This window comes from Carassius auratus, chromosome 45 (genome assembly GCF_003368295.1).
Source record: "Carassius auratus strain Wakin chromosome 45, ASM336829v1, whole genome shotgun sequence".
In the NCBI taxonomy this organism is placed as follows: Eukaryota; Metazoa; Chordata; class Actinopteri; order Cypriniformes; family Cyprinidae; genus Carassius; species Carassius auratus.
In genome coordinates, this window is record NC_039287.1 from 7,819,588 (window position 1) to 7,842,614 (window position 23,027).

The window sequence follows — 23,027 nt, forward strand, 5'->3', positions numbered from 1 at the left end:
ATAAATACAATGAAGTGCTTGAGAATATTTGAACAGGGCATCATTTTTTCTGCTCTTGCTGTTTGTTAAAACCATTAGGTTTAATTAATTGCTGTACTGTTAATGTGACATTTACAGGTTAGAGTGCAGTGGCCTTTTTTCTCTATCCGTTATTGCTGAAAATTCTTCCCACCTGTTTTGGAATTCTTTGAGACTTCTCTATATGTTTCCATGGTTACATTTGCATAAACACATTTCACCAAAGGGAGGGAAATGGGGGTTGATGGCATCTAATTACCTGTGATTTATGACGCTCTTTGAAAAGGTTTGCACAGGACACATTTATTCATCTTTAATCCCTATTATACCATTAATGTCCACATTAAGGTTTGTGTGTAGGTGTGTGCATTCTTGTCTGATCACAGTTTTGCTTTTCTTTTATGGCAAATTGAATTCTGAATTCATATGTGCTTTTCTTTGATTTTTGACAAGTGCAATGATGACTGCTGATTTTCAGAAAGATTCTGTTCAGCGTACAGAAAACGAGGGAGGACAGATGAAATAGGATGGGGATGGTAGTTGCCATGGCAACGTTTAGTGGTAGTTTTTGTTCTGGGATTGTAAAGGGATGGTTGTTTGTGGATTTTAACAATCCAGCTATTTCTGCTTCTATTATTAGATTAGGGGCATTATCATTTCCCAGATTTTTTGCAGTAAAATGACTTTATTTATTTTGTTATAGAAATAGTTTTTTGGTGTTTTCTGAAGATTTGAGCAGGGCCTGTGGTGCTGTTTGCTTGTGTGCATCTCTTCATGTCATGTGGTTTAGGTGCTCATTTTAATTCTTACTGACTGCCATAGGACACTGGACACTGAATATAGTACTGGATGCACACATACATACACATATACACAAATTCCCATAGGCATATTTTTTCTGCCACACTATTTGAGTACACAAAATATGGCACACAATTCAGCTTATTCTGTTTTTCCACTGACATGTAAATTGACCAACCACTGTACTGGAAAAAAAAAATCTAGTAATAGTTTGGCAACCTCTAGAAAACTTTGGAAAATTTGTGTAGCGTTTATTAGAACTTCTGTGGATTAAATGTTGATTGTTTCACAGGCATATCACAGAATAGACCGTTCTGCTCATAGAATCATAGGGACAGCCTAATAAGTTTAGTTCTTCTTATAAAACTCTCATTGTTTCAGCTTGGTACCTTTTTAACAGCATTTCGATTCCAGGCAGAACAATGATAATATTCATCTGTGATCTGCTCAGTGATGAGTTGATGGAACATGATTTGTTGAAATCCACTGAGTCACCAAAGAAATATTTCATGTAAATATCAGGCAGTGAATCATCAGATCCTTGGTCTGATGATTTCAGTTTGGAAAGCAGTGAGTCCTTCTCGCTGAAGAAGAAAAAAAATGCTTTCAGCTTTATAGCTCCTAACCTTTCCTGTCAAACTCTCCAAACTTGCATTAACAGTTGGTCGTTTGCACTAAAGCATTTGTTTTGTGTCTCTGCTACCTGCCATGTTTCTACAGATGGAGCCAATGGATTAGTAGAAATAAATGATTTTGCCAGTAATTAAATCAGAATAATTTATTTAGAGCATCATTTACCTTCTACTTGATTATTTAATATCTCATTATGGTCTGCTTCTGTGCTTCCTTTCTTCTCAGGCGCCTGGCCGTCAGCCCTGCATCCACGAGATGTGACCTTGTTCTTTGTAGCAGAGAAAATTTACATTTCAATATGCATGAAGGAGCAACTAAACAAAATCTGTAATTGTAATTAGGACATGGCAATCAGAGCTATCTAATGACAGGGGTTGGGAAAGGACATGTGTGTAATGAAAATCAACAAATGCCAACTGGAAAAGGGGGACATTTAAGGGATGATTTGAATATCCAAATACCTGCACGTATCCAAACACAGCTCATTTACATGTCTAGATTCTAGGTTGGGGGGGGGGGGGGTTAAACGATTGTAGTCAAAGCACTTTGTTAAATGTATAATTCACCTAAAAGTTAACATTTATTTACTGAACCTTATTTATTTATTGACCCTTAAACACAAAAGTAAAAATAATAGTTATTTTATTATTATTATTATTATTATTATTATTATTATTATTATTATTATTATTATTATTATTATATATACTTCAGTTGCAAAAAGAATGGAATGGAACAGCTATGTTCAGAAAGATAATCTGCATTTAGAAAGGCCATGAATATACCAAGGAAATGTGGTACAAGTAGCATAATAATTTGGGAAATCAGATAGATGAGTCAGATGAAACAGTCAGATGAAAATGTTGTAAATGTTGCTAAACCCGCTGAATCATTTATGTAACATCAGAAATGCAACATAAATTCTTTGACATTTATGGAGTCACTGGCCTTATTTACAATGACTGGTTGTCCAAGAATAATGTACATGTTCTTTAAAGAGCCAGAGGTTATAACTGAACAGAAGCAAAACCATTTACGGTTTCGGGCAAAAATTTCCTTTGGCATGTGTTAGATGCGTTAGACATGATGGAAAAAGAATGAAAGGTCACAGGTTATAACATTAACAACACAAACAGATAAAGTTTGTATTGTGCTATTGCTTTGTGTCACAGATGTGATTTGAATCTATGTTGGCAGTGTTTCATTGTTTAATGATGTGCTGGAGGGAATCCAGTCACAGTAGTTTGATGGTTTTGTTGAGAAACTTTAGTACAAATAGTACGAGCTCATAAAGGACTATTCTGGCTTTTGAGCTGCTTCTTTTTGTCACTAGTCAAGGTCACCATAATAGAGGCATAGCATCACAAAATGTTTTCATAAAATGATTTGGGTAGTAATGATCAGCTTTTTCACAAAATGACTGCTGCTTGTAATAAACGTTGGGTAGACTTTGATATGGTTACATTGTGAGAAATGATTGAAGAGGGTTATTGAATTTGAATTGAATCAATTTAGTGGAGAAACAGTTCCTTGGTTACATTAGGATTGGATTGATTGGCGGTTTAATTTCATTTCACTCATGACAACTCTCGGAAAGGATTGTAAAAGCTTTATTGATAAAATTTGAAAAGCATGGGTTTGGTCTTGCCGGACTTGATCTGCTATGCTGCTGCTGCTGCGAAGCAATTAGACTTGCTTTGGCTGAATGCACAGATCATATGGAGCTGGGGAGGTGGTGGGCTAGTAAGAGGATATGCAGTGTGCGCAGGTGTAGCGAGCGTGGAATGTGTCTGGTTTATAGACACAAGGTAATTATAATTAGAACCTGATTCGCTGGGAATGTAATTTTGAATGAACCCGTTAGAGTACCAAAAGAGTTTCATGGCTGGACTACTCATTAGAAATCATTTTGGTTGTTTGCAAGCTGTATTTTGTTTGTCTGATGCTCTAGTAACAGCATGGTTTCATATATATGTATTATTTCTACAACAACGTCTTTAAGTTCATTGTCTTTTTTATATTTGTTCCAAGACTTATAATGTGGGGGAAAAATGCTGATAAATCATTAACTATAACCATGTTTATGGAAATTTGAATAATGTGCAGACTTGGGAACTGTTGATCGTTGATTTTGTGATTATTTATAGAAATCTTTTTTCTTGAAATGTTATATTCCACACTGATTCACAATGAAACTTTTATGGCCCTGATTATACACTTACCCTAACACTAACATTCAAAAAAGTTTTTTTTATGAATTAATATTTTTAATCCATAGGGGTGTATTATATTGATCAAAAGTGTTTCAAAATGTTTAAAAAAATAAGTAAAAACTTACTGACCCCAAACTTTTAAATAGAGTACCTGTTTCTCCTCACTCTCTCTCCCATTTGTTTGTAAAGGCACAGATAATGACTATTTAGTTCCTGGTCTCCAGAGTGTACTACTCCTACTTTTCAAAGTGTCACGCAGTCTTAGACATGGTGCTGTGGTGCTTTAATATAGTCTTTAAATATTAACTCAGACATAGACACATGGCATAGAAACACTACACATTTAGACAAAATAAAACACTAATGTATTTTTATGAATTCAAATGGTTTGGTCAGTCACATTTTAAAATGACAAATTCCTTATGTTGATATTTTGCTCAATTGGCCTGCTATCACTAGATGTTTGCTCTGTCTGTTCTTGTCCACTAGTTGAGTCATCTATTAAAATGATGATATTTTGGCATCGGTGATCAAATATTTGCTTTGGCTCCAAAGCACAATACCTTTTCTGCTTTATATAAACTGAGGTATAACATCCAATCAATTACACTTATGAGAGATGCAATCATTGCAATTCAGGGGAAATGAAACCTGTCAGCAGCTTAAGGTCAAAGCAGTTACAAGAAAATATAGATCATAAGTTCTAGAGACAACATGTCTTACCCTAAGGGATATAAACTAGTCTGAACCTTCTAAAATACTAATTGCCAAAATTCACCAAGGGAATCAAAACATGGTTTAACATGGTATGATTTAAAGAGAACAATTTAAAGACCATATAAATGTGAAATGGCAAAATAGTAACCTTTAATATAGTGGTTTATCACTGATTTTTTTTTATATGTTATTGAAACATAATATTTCTGTGAGCATTCAATCAGATAAGTGTTGTATATACTTACTACCCTACATGGAAAGTAACTGCTTCTGGACGTTACCATGAAGACCATGGAGTCAACGGACTTGTTTGAATGGAACTTGAAGAAATGTCCAAATAGATGTTGGTAAGCTGTCTTGTTAGCATAGATTTGCTGTGGTTCTGTCTTGCTGTGACTCTGTCAGGGAGGGTAATTGAGTTGAGCACTGAGGGGGTCAAGAGATTTGGGTTGCATTTGGTGTGTAATTAGATAAGCATAATTCACAGACACACATTATATACACACAGAGCTCGGACCTAGCTTGTTTTATTTATTTACTAATCACAACTGACACTCAGAGCAACAGCGCATATGTTCTCATCTTCCTACTTCTCTCTCTCTCTTTCTTTTTCATCTACTTGGTGTGTGTGCATTTTCGTGTGTGTTTGTGTTTTTTCTTCCTGTCTGTTTCTCTGACACACATTCAGAGCTGATTTGCTATCTCTGATATCTTTGCCTTGTATACTCCCATACTCTGGTATTGCTTGTTTTCTGTAATTTTTCTGTTGTTGTATCACACTTGCGCAACTGTTTTCTTCTGGAATGAGGTCACTCAATCACCATTTTTAAAACTTGATTTCGCTAAGGTAAACAGATTTCTACATGCTTTGAGACCTGTATCATATCGTCATAACAGCGGGACTGTTGTTTTGTAATTCTCTGTAATAAATTGCTATACGCAAACAGCTATATGCACAAATGTAAATATTACATTTGTAAGCATTAGATTTGTAGATTTGGCATGCAAATGACCAGCTCAGTTTGTTGTAGGGCAGTCATCCTTATAGGGGCTTTTGAATAGCAAAGTGGCATGTACAAACCGATTAACACACAGCCAAGCACCATTAGGCTTTTTCCTATAATAAAATAAAGAATGTGAAGCCTTCCGACAAAATGATCACAAATAATGTGTTGCTGCTTGACTACAAACGTGATTTAGGTGTGATTAATGTGTTGGATGGCACATTCTCATTAATGCTTTGAAGATTATATTCCGCTTACTGTCTAAATGAAGATGAATGTGCTATGCACCGAGTGGGTTGTCCCAAATAATCAGCAAGGCTTGGAATAGAGGATATGAATGTTGTAATGGAATGATTGCCACCTTCTCATGGAATGTCAGTGCCTCCTTTTCAGTTAGACTCCTTCTAGAGTGATCAGTGAAGTATTGAGTTAAAGTAAACTGGACTAATTTCTGTTGCAGTGGTTTCCTGACAGTTATAAGCATATTGCAGATGTTCATTTAAAATGTGGTTTGTGAGATTTGTTTGTGTTTTTGTCTGGAGGAAAATAGATTGCAAAGAGTGTGATAAGGATCATTATGTGCCATCAGGAAAGAGGGTCCTTTCAGATTTGTTCAAATATCAGTGTGATGTGTTTATATGTATGAGTGTGCATGCAGGCTGTTGATAGTCAGGCAATGTTCCTGATGGCCTGATGATTGTCTCCCTGCTGGATTTCACAAACTCCACTGACTCCAGACAGAATACTGATATTTGGGGACAGAAAACACATCAGCAACTGCTTGTATAAGAATATATGTTGCTACTAATAACAGAACCAGCTTTACCGATGAAACACGTGTGACAATCGCATGCAATTAATCTTGCAGCCCTACTAAAAATGTATACTAGCATTTACAGACGTAGAGCACAAATACTGTCAAGACTACCACTGTTAGTAATTGTTCCTATCATATATAGTGGTTAATTATTTGGGTTGGACTAATGCTGCTTTGCTGAAAGAGTAGAATGCTGAAAGAGCTAGAAAACATAAATGTCAGTCTGGAGAAAATGGCAAGTGGTCATGAAACAGAAAGACCAGATTTAGAAACATTTGATCTATTTTCCAAAGCTCTGCTCATCACGTTCCCCATTATGTGATGAGGCATATGTGACCCATTGACCCACCAATGCCCAGACAAAATTAAAGGTTTTCTGGCTGGGGTTGCGTTTTTGGTCAGCTCATCTATATAAAGGATTAGAGATTTTATTTGTCCTGTGTCTAGTCTGAGACTGCTGTGGCATTACTGACGTAAATGGACTTATACTGGGTAAAATTGAATTGATTACTATGGTGCAAATATGTTCTTGGTGTATTTGAATAACACATGAAAAAAATAACTCTGATAATAAAAAATATTGACAGTGTACTTTTTTCCCATTTTTATTTTTTATAGTCCGTTGATAATTTCCTCTAAATTTAGTTAATATTTCATGTTATTTTATTTATTTTCGGCCATTAAATGGCATAATGTTGACACAAAGAACGTTTTAATGATAAAAAAAAATAATGGCATTTTTTGTCAAAATGTAACAGCTAAAACAAATATGTGACTCTGGACCACAAAACCAATCTTTACAAGTGTACATTTTTCTAAATTGAGATTTATACATCATATGAAAGCTGAATAAATAACATTTCAATTGATGTATGGTTTATTAGAGTAGGACAATATCTGGCCAATATACAACTATCTGCAAATCAAATAAAAAATCTAAATACTGAAAAAGTAAAGAAAAATACATGAAAGTACATTTTCGTGTTTCCAATCAAACATATTAAGTGCCGGAAGTTTCCGCGTTCAGAGCAAATCCCGCCCTGCAGCTGATTCTAAGGCCGGGGACACACTGGCTGCATGACATGAGCATGACGTTACTGCAATAACGAAATTTGAGCAGGTCTAAAAACTGAAACTGTTGATGCTGCACGTTACACTTTGGAAAAGTTATATATATATTTTAAATATGAGCAGGCCTACAAGCTGGGATTGGTAATGCTGTACTGTAATCATAGTTATTTATTTATATTTTTCATTATATGACATTTGTTTGAGACTGAGAGTATTTTATTTAGCGGTGAACTTTGCAGCAGTATTTTATCTCTTAAAACACATTTGTTAAAAAAGGTTTATAGTAATGAACAACCTGCAATTTAATGTTTGCATTTCTTTCCCTTACTGTACCGAAAATGAACCGAACCGTGATTTATGCGTACCGTTGCACCCCTAGTACAATATAAACTTATTGAGTGTAAATTGTAATTTTAAATCAAATTATTAAATTAATGCCACCTTATTGGGACAATAAAGCCCTCCTTACACCTATCCTAACCCTATCCCAGACTATATTTTCAACTTCTTGATTATATTCTTCATTTTCATATTCAAAATAAATGCTTTTCTGAGAAAAAATTTGAAATTTGAAAAGGGAGAAAAACATTTGCCAAAAGGTGGATTCGAACCCAGGTCGATTGCGTCAAAATGAAAAAAAAAAAAAAAACTATATACTGTATATAATATTTCAAATAAATGCTGTTCTTTTGGACATTCTATTCATTAAAAATCCTGGAAAAAATTATAATGGTTCCCACAAAAATGCAGAGCAGCTGTTTTCATCATTGATGATGATAATAATAATAAATATTTTTTGAAAGCAAATCGGCATATTAGAATTGTGACACTAAAGACTGGAATAATGGCTGCTCAGTACTCAGATTTGCCGTCACAGTAATCAGTTACGTTTTACGTTTTTTATCAAATACATGCAAACTTAAGCATAGGAGACTTTTTTCAGAAACAACTAACATTTGAATGTTAGTGCATTTATTTGTGTCCCTGTGGCTCAAGCCGTAGAGCATTGTGTTAGCAACGCAAGGTTGTGGGTTCAATTCCCAGGAAACATGTTAGCCTGAATGCTCTGTAAGTCGCGTTGGATAAAAGCATCTGCTAAATGCATAAATGTAATTTAATTTATTTGACTAAAGCTGTTCTGTTGTTGTTGTTATTCTAAATCACTAAATATTATTATATATTCCAAGACCCATCTGTTTGACCATCACCACTTTTGTGCAGATTATGTGAAACAGGGAGAGTTCTTCCTTGGTATTTGTAGATTAATCTACAAATTGTTGTGCTGAACATCTTAAGTCCTGTTGTGCTGTTTGGTTTCTGGTTTCCTCAATATCAGCCTTAGACCTCAATGACCTCTCTGCCATGAGGCACATTACCCACAAAGATGTGACGTCCCTCTGATGGAGGTCTTAGTACACGATGTAACTACGGAAGAGTCAAGTTTTGAATAGGAAAAATATCTAAACTCTTTGGTCATTTTTGAGTGAGAAGCTAACGGTTTAATCAGATTCAATGATCTATGCTAACCTAAGCTAAAAGTGCTCCTGCCAAATCCGGAGAATAAGCTGAATGGATTTGTGGAAGTGGAGTGTTCCTTTAATTTAGCCAGTAAATTGGTAAAACGGACTTAAAGTCAGCAGACAGCAAAAAACGAAATAATAATTCTATAACAGCAATGCATGCTGGGAATTCAGAAACCATTAACATTTTAGCAATATGAAATCCTTTTCTTAAGACAGCTGTGTTTGACTAGGGGAATCCTGTTGGTCTGATATGGTTTTTTATTTAATTTCCCGAAAATGATTTGATATTTAAGACTCAAAAGATTGAAACTGGAAAATGTGTAGCTGCATTTTTTTTTAAAGCAAATATGATTTCTGTGATGTCATGGAGTCTTGAGCATGGCTACTTTTGACTTGAACCAGTAATCTACCACCTAGCAACACTTTGCTAGCTATATAGCAACATGTTTAAAACCACTCAGAACACCTTAGTGCATAGCAACACGCTCATAACCTCTCGAAACACTCTAGCATCGTTATATACCCTACCATAGCAAATTTTTGTATGTTATCATTCATATTTTCATGTTTATATTTGAGAGAAATGCTTAATCACTAATGGCTCTCAGGTGAGTGTAAAAAGAAAATTTTATCTGCCCATACAGTCTATGTAATCACACTTGTGACAGACACCACTGATAACAGTCATCATGTAGATCATTTTAAATGGGTCAGTTGTTCCGTAATGAATAAACATGGACAATGGATCTGTATGAAGACGCCACTTTGTGTCTGAATCTAAGTGGCGCCCTGCAGACGGGCGCTGAGATTCCCAGAGCAATTAACCTAATTAAGCCCACAATTCTGATTGTTAATAAAGGCTGAGTGGAGAAGAAACTACCTGTCCTAAGCATCTAAATGAATGTGTAGTGTCAGTGTGAGGAAGACCACAATGAATTCAAAATCAGAAATGCTGGCATTTTTTATTATTTTTTTTTTCATCCTTAAAAATATTTTGGTTTGCAGTAACAGTAAAAATTTTTTTTTAAAAGGGTCAGTAGCTAGGTCTATATTATTTTTTTCAAGTTTCAATGTAAAAAAAAAAAAAAAAAGTAAAATTTTGGTGATGGTAATTAAGTAGGTATGAATTTAAACTTATTAGCATATCATGACATCAATGACTGGGTCTTCAACCCGTGGCTTCTGGCGCATCATTGCAAACCTCATTTTGATGCAGGCTTTATAGACCACAAGCAAATTGAAATCTTTGTCATAAACATGTTTATTGCATGAATTTCAGGTGAGAAGAAAAAAAACTAGTTACTGTTTTACTTGCATCCACCGGTAGGTATCAATGCAACCTACAAATGAAAGACTGTTTACTTTGCTTTCTTGGGTTGTCACTTGAAAAAAAAAGTGACAAGTGTTCGTTGAATCGATTGTAAAATCGATTTTGCATGTCTATATGCATTTTATACAGCAAATAACACCAAATGTAGGTAAATCCATGGACAACTGGCACGACGAATGTAAAGATTCAATATATTGGTAAAGACTAATATTTCTGATGATTTATTGGCGTGAAGTTACGTGCACAATGACAAACAGGAGTGCAACATTCTCGAAAAACAATAAGCAGAGTGGACTGCCATAATGCAAATGATGAGACTGTCTCAGTACAGGCAGAATTCACATTTCTGTTGTAAAAAAAGAAACACTGTGCAGAGGTATTATTTGCTTTTATGCGTGTGTGTCCGCAGCTGCAGTTGCTGTGTGGCGCGTGTTCCAAAAAAAAAATATAATAATAAGAATTAATTAAGTTCCCTTTCATGTCTGATAGTAAATATCACCAAAGATTATAGAATACCCAAGACATGTAACTCTTATAGTTTTGAATGGAGAAAATTTTGTCGATTTTTTTTGTTTAATCGCATAAATACTAAACTAATGTTAGAGGGCAAATTTTCCTTAGTTGCTGAGCAAAGTGACAGAGGATGACAAAGCTCCTGCTCGGGTAGGGTTGGGACAACATTCCTCTGGGCTCTTAAGGGTCACAGAGGGAAAGCTCTATGTGGTTGACAGCACTCTAGAGAATAAAGAGAGCTGTATCTTTATAGAAAAACAAGAAAAGGATGTTCAAAGGGAAGTATATATTGCTTTTGAGTAAGATGTTTTTTTGCCAGTTGTTCAGGGCTGGTATATTTAGTGTGTGTGTTTGTTTGTTTGTTTGTTTGTTTGGTGTTTGAGGTCTTTTTCTTTCTGTGTGGTTTGTGTGTGTGTCGAGTAACGAATAACTCACTAGAAATCTTTTTCTCAGAAAAGAGAGCCTCTTCTTCATGCTGAGAGTTGTTCAGACATCTTGCTTTAATTCTAATTTTTTTTCTCTAGAGAGGTTTACTGTAGCCACTGACTCCTGAGTACAATATCTAAAACCAACGTTTCACCAAAGAAGCACACCGTGCCAAGCCAAAACGCTGTTTATTCTCTGTTTTTTATTGTTCACCTCTGTACCCGTTAATGTTAGAATGTGCATACTTAATTCTGTAAATACTATAGTCGATTGTACAATCTCCGTGATTGGCAGTTTCAAGAGGGTAAAAAAATTGGTACTGTGAATTTGCCGTGTTGATTAACAGTAAACTGCTTGGTTTGAAAGTTTATTCTGTGTGAGCGGTGCATTGCTATAGTGTAGACAACATTTTTTCACATTTTTAGGTGGATAAAAGTATTATAAAGTATATATAAAGTATCTGTAGGCATTCTTATCACTTTCTTTTATCTTAGGAATTCCCTCAGTTTGTGACATGCATAACCAGCTGCTGTGAGGATAAGGGGTTAATGTTACTGTCACGAAATGATACTTTCAGCATTTTCTTAATTTAAAATTTAATTCAGTTCTCGGTTTCTTTCTTGGATTTAGGTGTGAATATATACACCCCAATGTGATGTAGTTAGCAACACATTAGTAGCTGTCTGTGTAAGCACTGTTCAAAATGTTGCATTCATTGTTTGGCTAAATTGTCTGAACTTTGTGGGATTTTTGCATTTTCTTCCATCTGCTTTCAGTTGAGATGTTTTTTATCCTAGAAGTACAGTGCTAATATTTGTATAGGTTAGGGTATGTGTTTGTGTTGAGTGCAGTAGATAAGATCGGTTCAGGGGAAGTGAAGCCACCAGAGAATTATCAGCTTCTACCGCTGCTAATATTTACACTAAATATTTATCACTCTAAAGAGACAATCCGGTGCCAAGCAAGGCTATTGAGTGTGTGCATGTGACAGACACATTCCAACTGGGGTGGAACACCAGTTTTGTGCAAATATTTGGTGGCACCCCTCCCAAAACTCACCTCCTTCTGTTTTGTCTGCTTCCATTAAAGTGGATGCAGTGTTTCCACACACACTCACATAGTCCGTGTTATAATTAACCAGTGTAATTGGAAATCTCCTTTAGTTTGTAAGTAACAATCTTCCTCTCCCATTTACACACACACACAATAAGATATACTTTCATTTATCACCTTTATCCTAATGAAAACCCACACTTTTCTACTGGCTTACTGAATGTTCTTTGCACATATTTTCCTAGTAAACTGATTTCTATTTAAGTATTATGGTTAAAACATAAATTGCCAAAACAACAATGAAACTGCAGGAAGCATAATCTCTCATTAACATTAACTTAGTCCTATGACTCACAAGATTCTGGATGTCCCTTTTATTCTAGGAAATGAATGTTGAAATGACAAATAAATGCAAACCTGACTTGCCACTTATGTAATGTGTGCTATATCCAGTAGGGCTGCACGATGTGTCGTTTAAGCATCGATATCGCAATGTACAAATCCACGAAAGTCACATTGCAGGATGTGCGATGTAGGCTGTTGTAGTTTATCCGTTATTCATTAACTGTACGGGCCAGCTGATCCCCGGCCCTTGACAAATGTGATTCGCCGATTAATTGCACAGCTTAACCATCAGAGAGTGAAAGTTTATCATTGACAGGACTGAAAACCACATGCAAGTATAACAGGGCAGAGAGAGAGAGAGCGCGAGAGAGACAGAGACAGAGAGCGCGACAGAGAGAGAGAGAGCGCGCGCGAGAGAGAGAGAGCACGAGAGAGACAGAGACAGAGAGCGCGAGAGAGACAGAGACAGAGAGCGCGAGAGAGACAGAGAGAGAGAGAGCGCGCGCGCGCGAGAGAGAGAACGAGAGAGAGAGAGAGAGAGAGCGCGTGCGCGCGCGCGAGAGAGAGCGAGCCGTCTTCAAACAACACGAGCGCTGTCTCTCTCCCTTGCGCATATTAATCAATTGACACAATGGTGTCGATGTTTAAATCATTTAAAATGAGAATGTAAGTGTGCTCACCCCATTTTTGTTTGTAAGAAAAAATATCGCAATATATATCGCAGAAAAATAAAATATCGCAATGTCATTTTTTCCCAATATCGTGCAGCCCTAATATCCAGTGTCTTTTATCACAACTGTGCACAAATAAGCAGTTATTTCTTTTCTTTCTTTTCATGAACTTCTTCTTATATCACAAAAAAATTAACACACATTTCACACAGAGCCATACTTTGAGCAATTGTGCTGTTCATTATGTGATGTCAGATATGCTTGTTTTCAGCCTGTATTAGCAGTAACCATGAACAAAAAAACTTTTTTGGATATATGTGTTTGTAACTTTAAGGCATAATTGCCACCATTGTAATCCAATGATTTAAGGGTTCAAAGACTTGTGAGTTGATCTTTTGATTAGAGCTGAAACAACGAATCGATTTAATCGATTAAAATCGATTATTAAAATAGTTGTCAACTAATTTAGTAATCGATTCGTCGCTAAATAAATTTTATTTGCCATAAGCGGCTCATTTCGTGCATATTTCAAATCTGCGGCGACCAAAGTGTGGCAGTAATGAGCCACCGGAGGTTTTACTCAGCCAGTACAGCAGGTGAAGTAGCGAATAGCCAATAGCTGGCCTCGTTTTATGTCACGTGCTTCCCGAACAGCGTCTCTGCAGCATTCAGCGGGAAGTGGGAGTACTTTACTTTGAGCCTTCAAAATGAAGAGTAACCTGTAAACTCTGCACTACTGAACTGTTTAAGGGGCCGTTCGCATATTGTGTCTTTTGCGTGCTCAAGTACGTTATTTCCTATGTAGGCGCGCAGTATGCACTCTCATACTGGAAGCGACGCGGTCGCGACAGGCGCGTCCACACCGCATCCATTTATCCTTTGCTGAAATTTCCGGGTCTTCATGGAGAGAGCACGTCATGGTTGCTTAGCAAAGGCAGACGCCTCAGGGGCGCTTCTGCCCGAGCGCTTTGGAAAGAAGGAGAAAGCGGCGCGACTAGCGTTTTCCACGCGTTTTTATGTACGATATGTGAACGGCCCTTGAGAATTTTATTTGTTCAGATTCTCCAGTACAAGGTTGTTTGCAAATGTTAAGTCGTAAAAGCTGATAACATTGCTTTTTAACAGTTAACATTTAAAGCTTTACAAACATGTTATGTGATCAGTTTGTCGTTTACCAGTTCATAATTCAGACTTGCAGCCTAATTATGACTGAATGAGATAGGTAAATGTTTGAGTATATTTAAAATGCACTTCTTTTCTAAGTATTCACTGCTCTTTTTCACACAGCAGGTTTTTTGTGTGTGTCCCAATTTTTTTTTTCTGGACAACCTTCTGATGGATTTTACTTTAAATTGTGAGTTCCATTCAGGTTTCATGCCATTGGCACTTTTTTTCGAAGGATTGTTTACAATTTCACAGCATAAACTATAAAGCTTTTTCCCAGTAAATAATAAAATACAATGCACTGCAATTTTATTCTGTTTTATCCTTATACTTCGTGAAAATATGTTCTCAAAGATTCCTTAAGCTTTGTTTGGGATGTTAAACTACTTTAGGAGCTCTAAGGACTGCCATGGTGAAAACAATGTTTGAAATCTCCTTGTGAATTTTGCTAGAGTATGGGTCAGTGTTTTGATTGCAGAAGAGTTCGACAAAGGATTACTAACATAATAAAACAACTCCAGGTATATTTTTGATGAGGATATGACAATGCAAAATGATTAAAATTTCTTAAAAATCTATGCTGAATGATAAAGACCCTTTATTAATAATTTACTTGGGGAAAAAATGGAAAAAACTAAAATATAAGTACATAAACCGATTAATCGATTAATCGTAAAAATAATCGACAGATTAATCGATTATCAAAATAATCGTTAGTTGCAGCCCTACTTTTGATACTGTATTTTTGTTATTTTTTCCTAAATGGGTGGCAGATGCTGGTGTGCAGGAGCTTCTCTGGTGTTCTCTCTGTCTCCTAGCTGTAAATTATTCCATAGGCCTCTCTTCTGTATTTCTTGCAGCACTTTGAGACTGCTCTTTGTGTCACATATACCACAAATAAATGATCAAATGTCCTGGGGTTAGACCCATAATACTTCCCGAAGAACACAACTTTACACAGTTTATCATTAAAGAGGACTGCTGTTTTATGAGTTAGTATGTAAGATCAGGTTTTGGGGAAACCTCTCCTGATAGATTAGAAATAAAATCGTGCATTCCTGTGAAGACGATGTAATAGTTTTGTTTGTATAATGAGATCGTGAATAATAGTGAATTCTTCAGAACAGTGCTGTGAGCTTATTCTGCACTTCATCCTGAACGGATCTCATTTAATGAATGTATGCAATAATAACAGACTAACTTCACACAGTGGATCAAGAGAGACTAGAGAGTCATCCTTCAGGCTATAAGGACATAGTGTGACAATCTCGTGTTCATCTTGCAAACTAAAAAGTTATATAAAATAAAAGATGAAAAACAAGTTGTAGGATCTAGCATGAATACCTATTCAGTGGAAGTTAAATTATATTAATAATAATGGATGTGAAGGTGTAATATCTAACAAAGCAGTGATAGTCAGCAGTTATATAATGTGTTAAAATGCTATGTTGTTATTGAATAACTATTCTAAACAGGTTTTTTTTCTTCTGTTTTTATGTTCCTCTTTATGGGTCTCTGCATTTGCCCTTCTCCTGTTGTATCACTGGGTTGCCAATCAAAGGTAAAAGACAAAGATACAGTACTTGTGTTTGCCTGAATTTCACCGTTAACTTCAGGTGTGTAAAATGTGTAAATAAAAAAAATGTTTTATGTACATTTTCAGCATTAAGTAGATTTTCTTTTCACTCATGATCAACATCAGACTGTATGTGGGCTGTGGGAATATGATTGATCCAGACTTATTTTTGTCTCTGACACAAATGAAATGCCACAAGATGTTAGCTAGCACCAATTATCAATGTGTCATGTGTCAGACGGTGTCTGTAAAGGTCACACACTTTCAACATTTTACTCTGCCTCCCATGCCTCATCAGTCATGAATCATTTTGATTAGGGCTGGGCGATATGGAAAAAAAATCATACAAATTCTATTTAATTTTTTTTCCCGGAAAGATCCCTATTTACAATTTTGACAACATTTTGTGTCAAGTTGGTTTTTCTATTTTGTGTTCTGAGCAGTGCAGCCAAACTGCTCTCCCAATTAGAAAAATAAAGCCTTACTACCGTATTTTCCGGACTATAAGTCGCACTTTTTTCAATAGTTTGGCTGGTCCTGCAACTTATAGTCAGGTGCGACTAACATTACTGTCTACAGCCGCGAGAGGGTGCTCTATGCTGCTCAGTGCTCCTGTAGTCTACCCCTGTAAACATAGAGCGCCCTCTTGCGGCTGCACATGGTAATGTTTTCTCTTGGTTCTAAATAAATGCGACTTATAGTCCAGTGCGAATTATATGTTTTTTTCCTCGTCATGACGTATTTTTGGACTGATGCGACTTATAGTCCGAAAAATACGGTATATAAAGCAGGTATTCAGTCGGTGTGGACCAGCAACTGTTTGGCTACCCACATTCTTTAAAATCTTCATTTGTGTTCAGCACAAGAAGGAGTTAATACGTGAGAGTTTGTAAATAATGACAGAATTAACATTTTTGGGTGAATTATCTCTTTAATGACAAGTTGCAGCATGTTTAGTACTGTACTATTAGTCTGCTGTCACTTTAAGACCTGCACGCATTTAATACACAGGCATGCATCTGTTTTTCTCTCAACTGTTTACTTCCACAGTAGATATAACCAAATGTGTTCATATGTAAACCTTGTGTTTTTGACAGTATTAATTAAATTAAATTAAATTAAAATCTACTTTATTTGTAGAGTGCTTTCCACAAAACACATAGTTTCAAAGCAGCTTTATAGAAAATGCATGTATATGCAGTAATAGCACAATCAGACGCAAAAGATAACTTGGTCCACTAATGAATCAGAAATCGTGATATTGCACACCACTAATGTCTATACAGATCACAGTAATATCATAGTTTGATTAATGGAATTCTATTGCATTTCAGCCCTTATTAGTTTATTTACATGGTTTTATCGCAAGCAAAGGGACTATGTTGACTGCAGAATATCTGTGTTAATGAGTAAAACAACAGCACACTTGGGAGAATTCACTAAGAATGAATTGCACGCACCAGTAGTGTTGTTTATTTGCTTGTGCCGCCTTTGTTGTTTTTGCACCAAAGAAATGATGCTCACCAAAGTCTTTTAGAATTATTGCTGAATGTAATTTGCACCAAAATTGTCTTATGTATGCCAAAGTACACTTGTCTGCATAGCATGTCTGGATATGTCCTGTTAACTTACAGCACTCTTTTCTATCATTTGTTTGCGTGTGGTTAGGGAAAAAGACAGGATTTTGTGCTGAAATACTGTGTGCAAAAGTGGCACAACTGTTCAGTGAATTTGCCATTTGGTCTTTGTATTCCCCTCTTTTTCTATTTTTTTTCCCTCTTTCAGTCCCTCTCATGAACACTCAAATACACAAGCTCACACTTTGTTCTTTGCTTAACTTTCTTTTTTTTTTTTCTTTGTTTGTTTGGGCTGTGCATGCAGGGAGAGTCAGGTCCATAATGAAAATGAACAGGGAAACCAGTTTTGATTGTGTGTGATGGCGATATCAAGAGTGAGGAACTGTAGTGAAAGACCAGCCCTGAGCTTTCCTAATTAATGTGGGCACAGCCTTTCTTCTTTACCCCCCCCCCCTCCTTCTCTTCTCACTCAGCTCTCTGTGCGCGCACACACACACACAAAACACACAAACAGCATGTCTTAAGATGTGTAGTCTAATATGTTATGACAGAGTTGGAGGTCATCATTTCTGTTTTTATTCTGTTCTGGTGTTCTTGTCACATAGGGCTTTGAATACCACAGACTATTCTCAGAATTTCCAGCTTCATACGCACTTTTCAATGTTTATTTTCAGCTTTTTGTCCCTCTCTACCTTTTTGTGTGCTCTACAAACTCAGTGAGGCTGATGCAGCATGTATTTGTCCTTGGTAATCTAAAAAAACACAATCATTTACAAGTTTGGGGTCAGTATTTCCCACTTTTTCCATTAAAATAAAACAGCACAACAATTTCCAACTTGTGATGGCAAAGCTGAATTTTTAGCACCCATTACTGCAGTCTTAAATTAAATTTTTGGCTATGTTAAAATGGGAAATATGTTTTTAGTTGTAATAATATTCTGAGGCAGTTGTTCCCAACCTTTTTTTCATGGTGTCCCCCTACTTACACATATGACAATCTGAGCACTATATATATATATATCTCTTAGAAATGCTTAATTTATGTTCATTGTTAAAATCACACACACAGAACCTCAATACCATGGTAAAAATGCATCGATATGGTTACTAGGTATTTGTATGTAAAACAGTATTCAAAATACATTCAGTATAAATGCACAAACATTATACCTTAGTCTGTAATTACTGTAATTATATTCCATTTAATACATATTTACCTTAATAATATAATAAAACTCAATATGAATACCCCACATTTCTGCTGCAATGCCATACCAAGAGTAAATCCATGGTAAATTTTAGTGATCGACCGATATTGGTTTTTTATAACCGATACCGATACCGATTATTTGTATGTTTATGTACCCGATAACCGATATGCAGAACCGATATTTATTTACTGTTATACTTCTGTTTCTGACAATTATTACAACACAAATGAGCTGAAAAAAACATTTTATTTATAACAATCACTCCCCCCTTGCATACAAAAAAAAAAAAAACATTATATTTATACACAAATAAATAGAGGGGTCTGAGTCCAAAAAATTTAAGCGCACTGTTACTAAGTGTCTTTGTTTTAAAATAAAAGCTTTGATGAGGTAAAAAAATAAAAACAGGTAAAAAAATAAAGCACTAAAATGATTCTAACATATTGGTGGGGGCGGGAGGGCTATTTAGGAGTGCATAGCTATTTACTCCCAGTTAAGCAGAGCTAGGTTTTAGTGTAGAAAACAGAGTCTTTCAGCATTCTGCCCTGTAAGCCTGCTTCCTTCAAAAATGTCATGCAGTGGCCATGCTTGAGGCTTCCTGATCATCAACCCAGTCAGGTGCTGAGCAATATGAACGAACTTTTTTTCCCGAGACTATATAAAGTTAAACAGCACTTGTCAGTTGGCATTTTATGATCTAGATTCAATCTAACGTTAGATCATGAAATGCCAACTGACAAAGTGCTGTTTGACTATTTTAATCAACCGTGATCGCGCATGGAGATAATAAATAATTAATTTCCACAAAGCGGTATATGTAGCCTATATTTGTATTAGCGAAATAATTGTTATGTAGTAAATGATAATATAATCTAGGGTGTTTACAAGATAATCTTGTCAAAAGTTTCATTCAGTGGCATTGCTTGAGGCTTCCTGATCATCAACCCAGTCAGGTGCTGAGCAATATGAACGAACTTTTTTTCCCGAGACTATATAAAGTTAAACAGCACTTGTCAGTTGGCATTTTATGATCTAAATTTAATCTAACGTTAAATCATGAAATGCCAACTGACAAAGTGCTGTTTGACTATAACTTAATCAACCGCGATCGCGCATGGAGATAAATAATTAATTTCCACAAAGCGGTAGGCTATATTTATATGTGTATTAGCGAAATAATTGTTATGTAGTAAATGATAATATAATCTAGGGTGTTTAAACAAGATAATCTTGTCAAAAGTTGCCGTGCTTAAGCCTCCAGATCATCCGTCAGTTGCTAAGCAATATGAACAAACTTTCTCTTCTAGACTAATGGTGAGCAAATACAACAGATAGAGAATTTATTTTCAACATGCACTCATTCTTGTCTGTTTTATTTAATTCATGTAAAGATACGTCTTTATTGGGGCAGGACATGATGAATTACACTACGTGACTCAATGAGTTCGTCTCAATTGTTTAGAAACAAGCTGCATAAATTAACTATATCAGGAATTTATGTCTCAGATCTCATTTGTGCATGTCTGTTATGTTAAATAAAGTTGATTAATTAAAGCAAACCAAGTAGAACATATATTTACCTGTGCACTGAGTTGTTGTTGACTGATCTCCTCAGACACCCGGGCTGCAATGGCGGAAATGTCAAAACGGCCACAAGATGGCGCCGTAAATCGGCGAATCCGATATTACAAAACCGATACCCGATTATGGAAAAATGCTTAAATATCGGGAAAAATATCGGTAAACAGATACATCGGTCGATCACTAGTAAATTTAGGCGATTTGTAGCTTCTCTCTGCTCAGCTGTTTGTCAGCACTATTTAGCACTTTGTTGAATTCAAGCGTTTCAAACTGGATCTCACAGTTCTGTTTAGTGCTCATCAGCGAGTAAACGTATCTGCTCTAGTGAGCTCATACTGTACTGTGCTGGCATTTTAACTTTGAGTCAAGTGGATAAATGGTGCATGTGGCGTGGTTCTAATGAGTAGTGGGGTTTCATTCTGCTTTTGGTGCATAAACATTATATCGAACATATCGAAGTCTTTTTATCGTTTTAAAGAGGAATTTATATCACAATAATTATCTTAAGCATTTTATCGCCCAGCCCTACCTCAAAGCATATCCTCTCACAGGAACCACTGGTCAAAGGAGAATAAGGCAACTGTTTTGCCTTCTGTATTTTTTAAATTCCGTTTCAATCCTTTTGTTACCCATATGTACCAAAGTTGATCTCTCCCACACAAACACAGAACATTTTGAGTTTCTATACTCTGCTATATATGAATTCGTTCATTGCATAATGAGAGTAGCTGTACAGTAGCTTAATAACAGCCTCATTTACAGTCCTGGAGATAAATACCAAACCCATTTACTCTGATCATGTTATGAGTCTTGTAGTGTATACTGTATGAATATTTTGTGTGTCTGGTTCTGCCTTGTGCTGATGACAATTTGTGCTGTAGTTGCTTGTTCATTAGGCCTTTTTCACTTTTTAGGCTGCTTCCGGTAATTGTTTATGATTTATTTCAGGTGCCTGAATCAGTCATTTTAGTAAATTAGAGCAATATGTACTATTTGGTAATGAGACAAGTTCACAAGCCACATTTAACAAGGTCCATGATTTAACCTTAATGTCATTTTTCACTTTAATTACAAGATGCAGTTGCTAGATAAATGGTGTCTTCAACTGATGTATGTGTGGGATTTAGAGACAAAGCCTCCAATATATATCTTCTTTTATTTATTGTTTATTTACTACATCCAAGTATAAACACACAAACGATCTTGGCGGTCCCGAATTAGAATATGTTGCTTCTTATACAATAGTCTTTTTAGATTTTTATTTGAGGCATTTTTATATGAACTTCCACAACATGCTCAAGTATATCTCTGTTATACCTTTCCTTAGTGAACAGCTACAGTAGCCCATTTTCAAAATGCTTAAGGGCATGTGAGCTACAGTATTGTAGCACCTACTGTATACTGTAACATGTTCATAAATTTATCAGAGAGATGGAACAATAAGGATGTTATAATACACAGTGCATGCTTGTAATCAGACGGATGCAGCTTTTAATCAAAGAGGACGTTAGAAGACCTGCTGGAATTAAATGAGCCTTTCATCTGACAGAAGGCTCCACTGCTGTAGGTCTCACTTCAGCACTCTCTCACCTATTGAATCCAATGACACGAAACGGAGGGATCATCACTACTTTTTCCCACCTGTGGAATCATTCTGTTGCAAGACAAAAGCTAAATATTAAAAGTAAAGGGTTAGTTCAAACAAAAATGAAAATTAGACTGTGTTTTACTCACCCTCGAGTCATCCTATGTTTATATGACTTTCTTCTTTCAAACGAATCCAGGCAGAGTTAAAAATTGAAAATGATTTTTAACTCTTTGGAGTAATTTCATTCTTCAGGTTTAAAAAGCAAAGTTGAACCGAAGTCATGAAAAGTGATGCGTGTATGTTAATTCGGTGTGGTGATTGGTTGCTGTGGCTGGAGAGTACGAATCTGTCATCAGTTGTTTGAGCTTTTCTCACTATTATTCATGAGAACAAACTCTTATGTTCCAACCACTGTGCTGTATTATGCATGAGATTGTGTTGCAGAGGACAATGCAAATCTTCTGAAAGAGTTTGTTTTTGGGGTGGTTGATAGATGTAGATTGTAGAGGCTTTACTAAAATGCTGGTTGGTAATGGTCTTTGGTTGTAAAGTTCAGTTACTACTCTCATCTCCTGCTGAGAGCGGACGAGAAAAGAAGGGGGAGCAATAATTGAGGGCAAAATAACGAAATAAAATAGCAAGGCGGTTTTGGAAGATGAGTTTGTTCTGGTGGAAAAAGAGGAGCAAGGAATGTTGGTTTTATTAGAATTTGTATGGATTATATGCATTTGTACTACAAATCTACTTTTAAATTGGAGAATTTATGGGTTAAGGGTTTGGTAACAGCTGTCCTTTTACCTTGTAATGCGAGACATTACTTTTGACCCCATGTTCTCAGCAAATCTAAAGTTTAGTCAGCTAGTCATTATCATGAAATGAAGACCAAAAACAAAAAAAAACAAATGTGAAACAAAAAGAGTGATGAGAATGTGCAGTAATGCATGCATAATAATAATAATTATAATAATAATAAAATACAATAAATATTTAACAACACAATGCTGTGTTTTATACCACAGAGCAGTGACCCATTATTTAAGGTATTTTTTAAATAACTTTTTTTCTTACTGAATATGCTTTCCTATGTTCTTTAACAGTTTGTTTCAGGAGCATTGTTGACTTACTGTCTTACAGTCTCTGACTGTAGAGTATTATGTTTGTGTAATTTACAGTCTCTGTTTAGGATTACAGTCCA

At 35.9% G+C, this 23,027-nt stretch overlaps 1 protein-coding gene across 1 annotated transcript in view; it reads left to right on the forward strand.

The window, feature by feature from the left end:
- Window positions 1-16,214, forward strand: part of LOC113063102 (sterile alpha motif domain-containing protein 5-like) — a 29,303-nt gene extending 13,089 nt beyond the window's left edge. The window contains exon 2 of the mRNA XM_026233279.1: window positions 15,861-16,214. Within this exon, the coding sequence (XP_026089064.1) occupies window positions 15,861-15,896 (36 nt within the window). The 3' untranslated portion in view covers window positions 15,897-16,214. The remainder of the gene's footprint in view (window positions 1-15,860) is intronic.
- The last annotated feature ends 6,813 nt before the right edge of the window (window positions 16,215-23,027 follow it).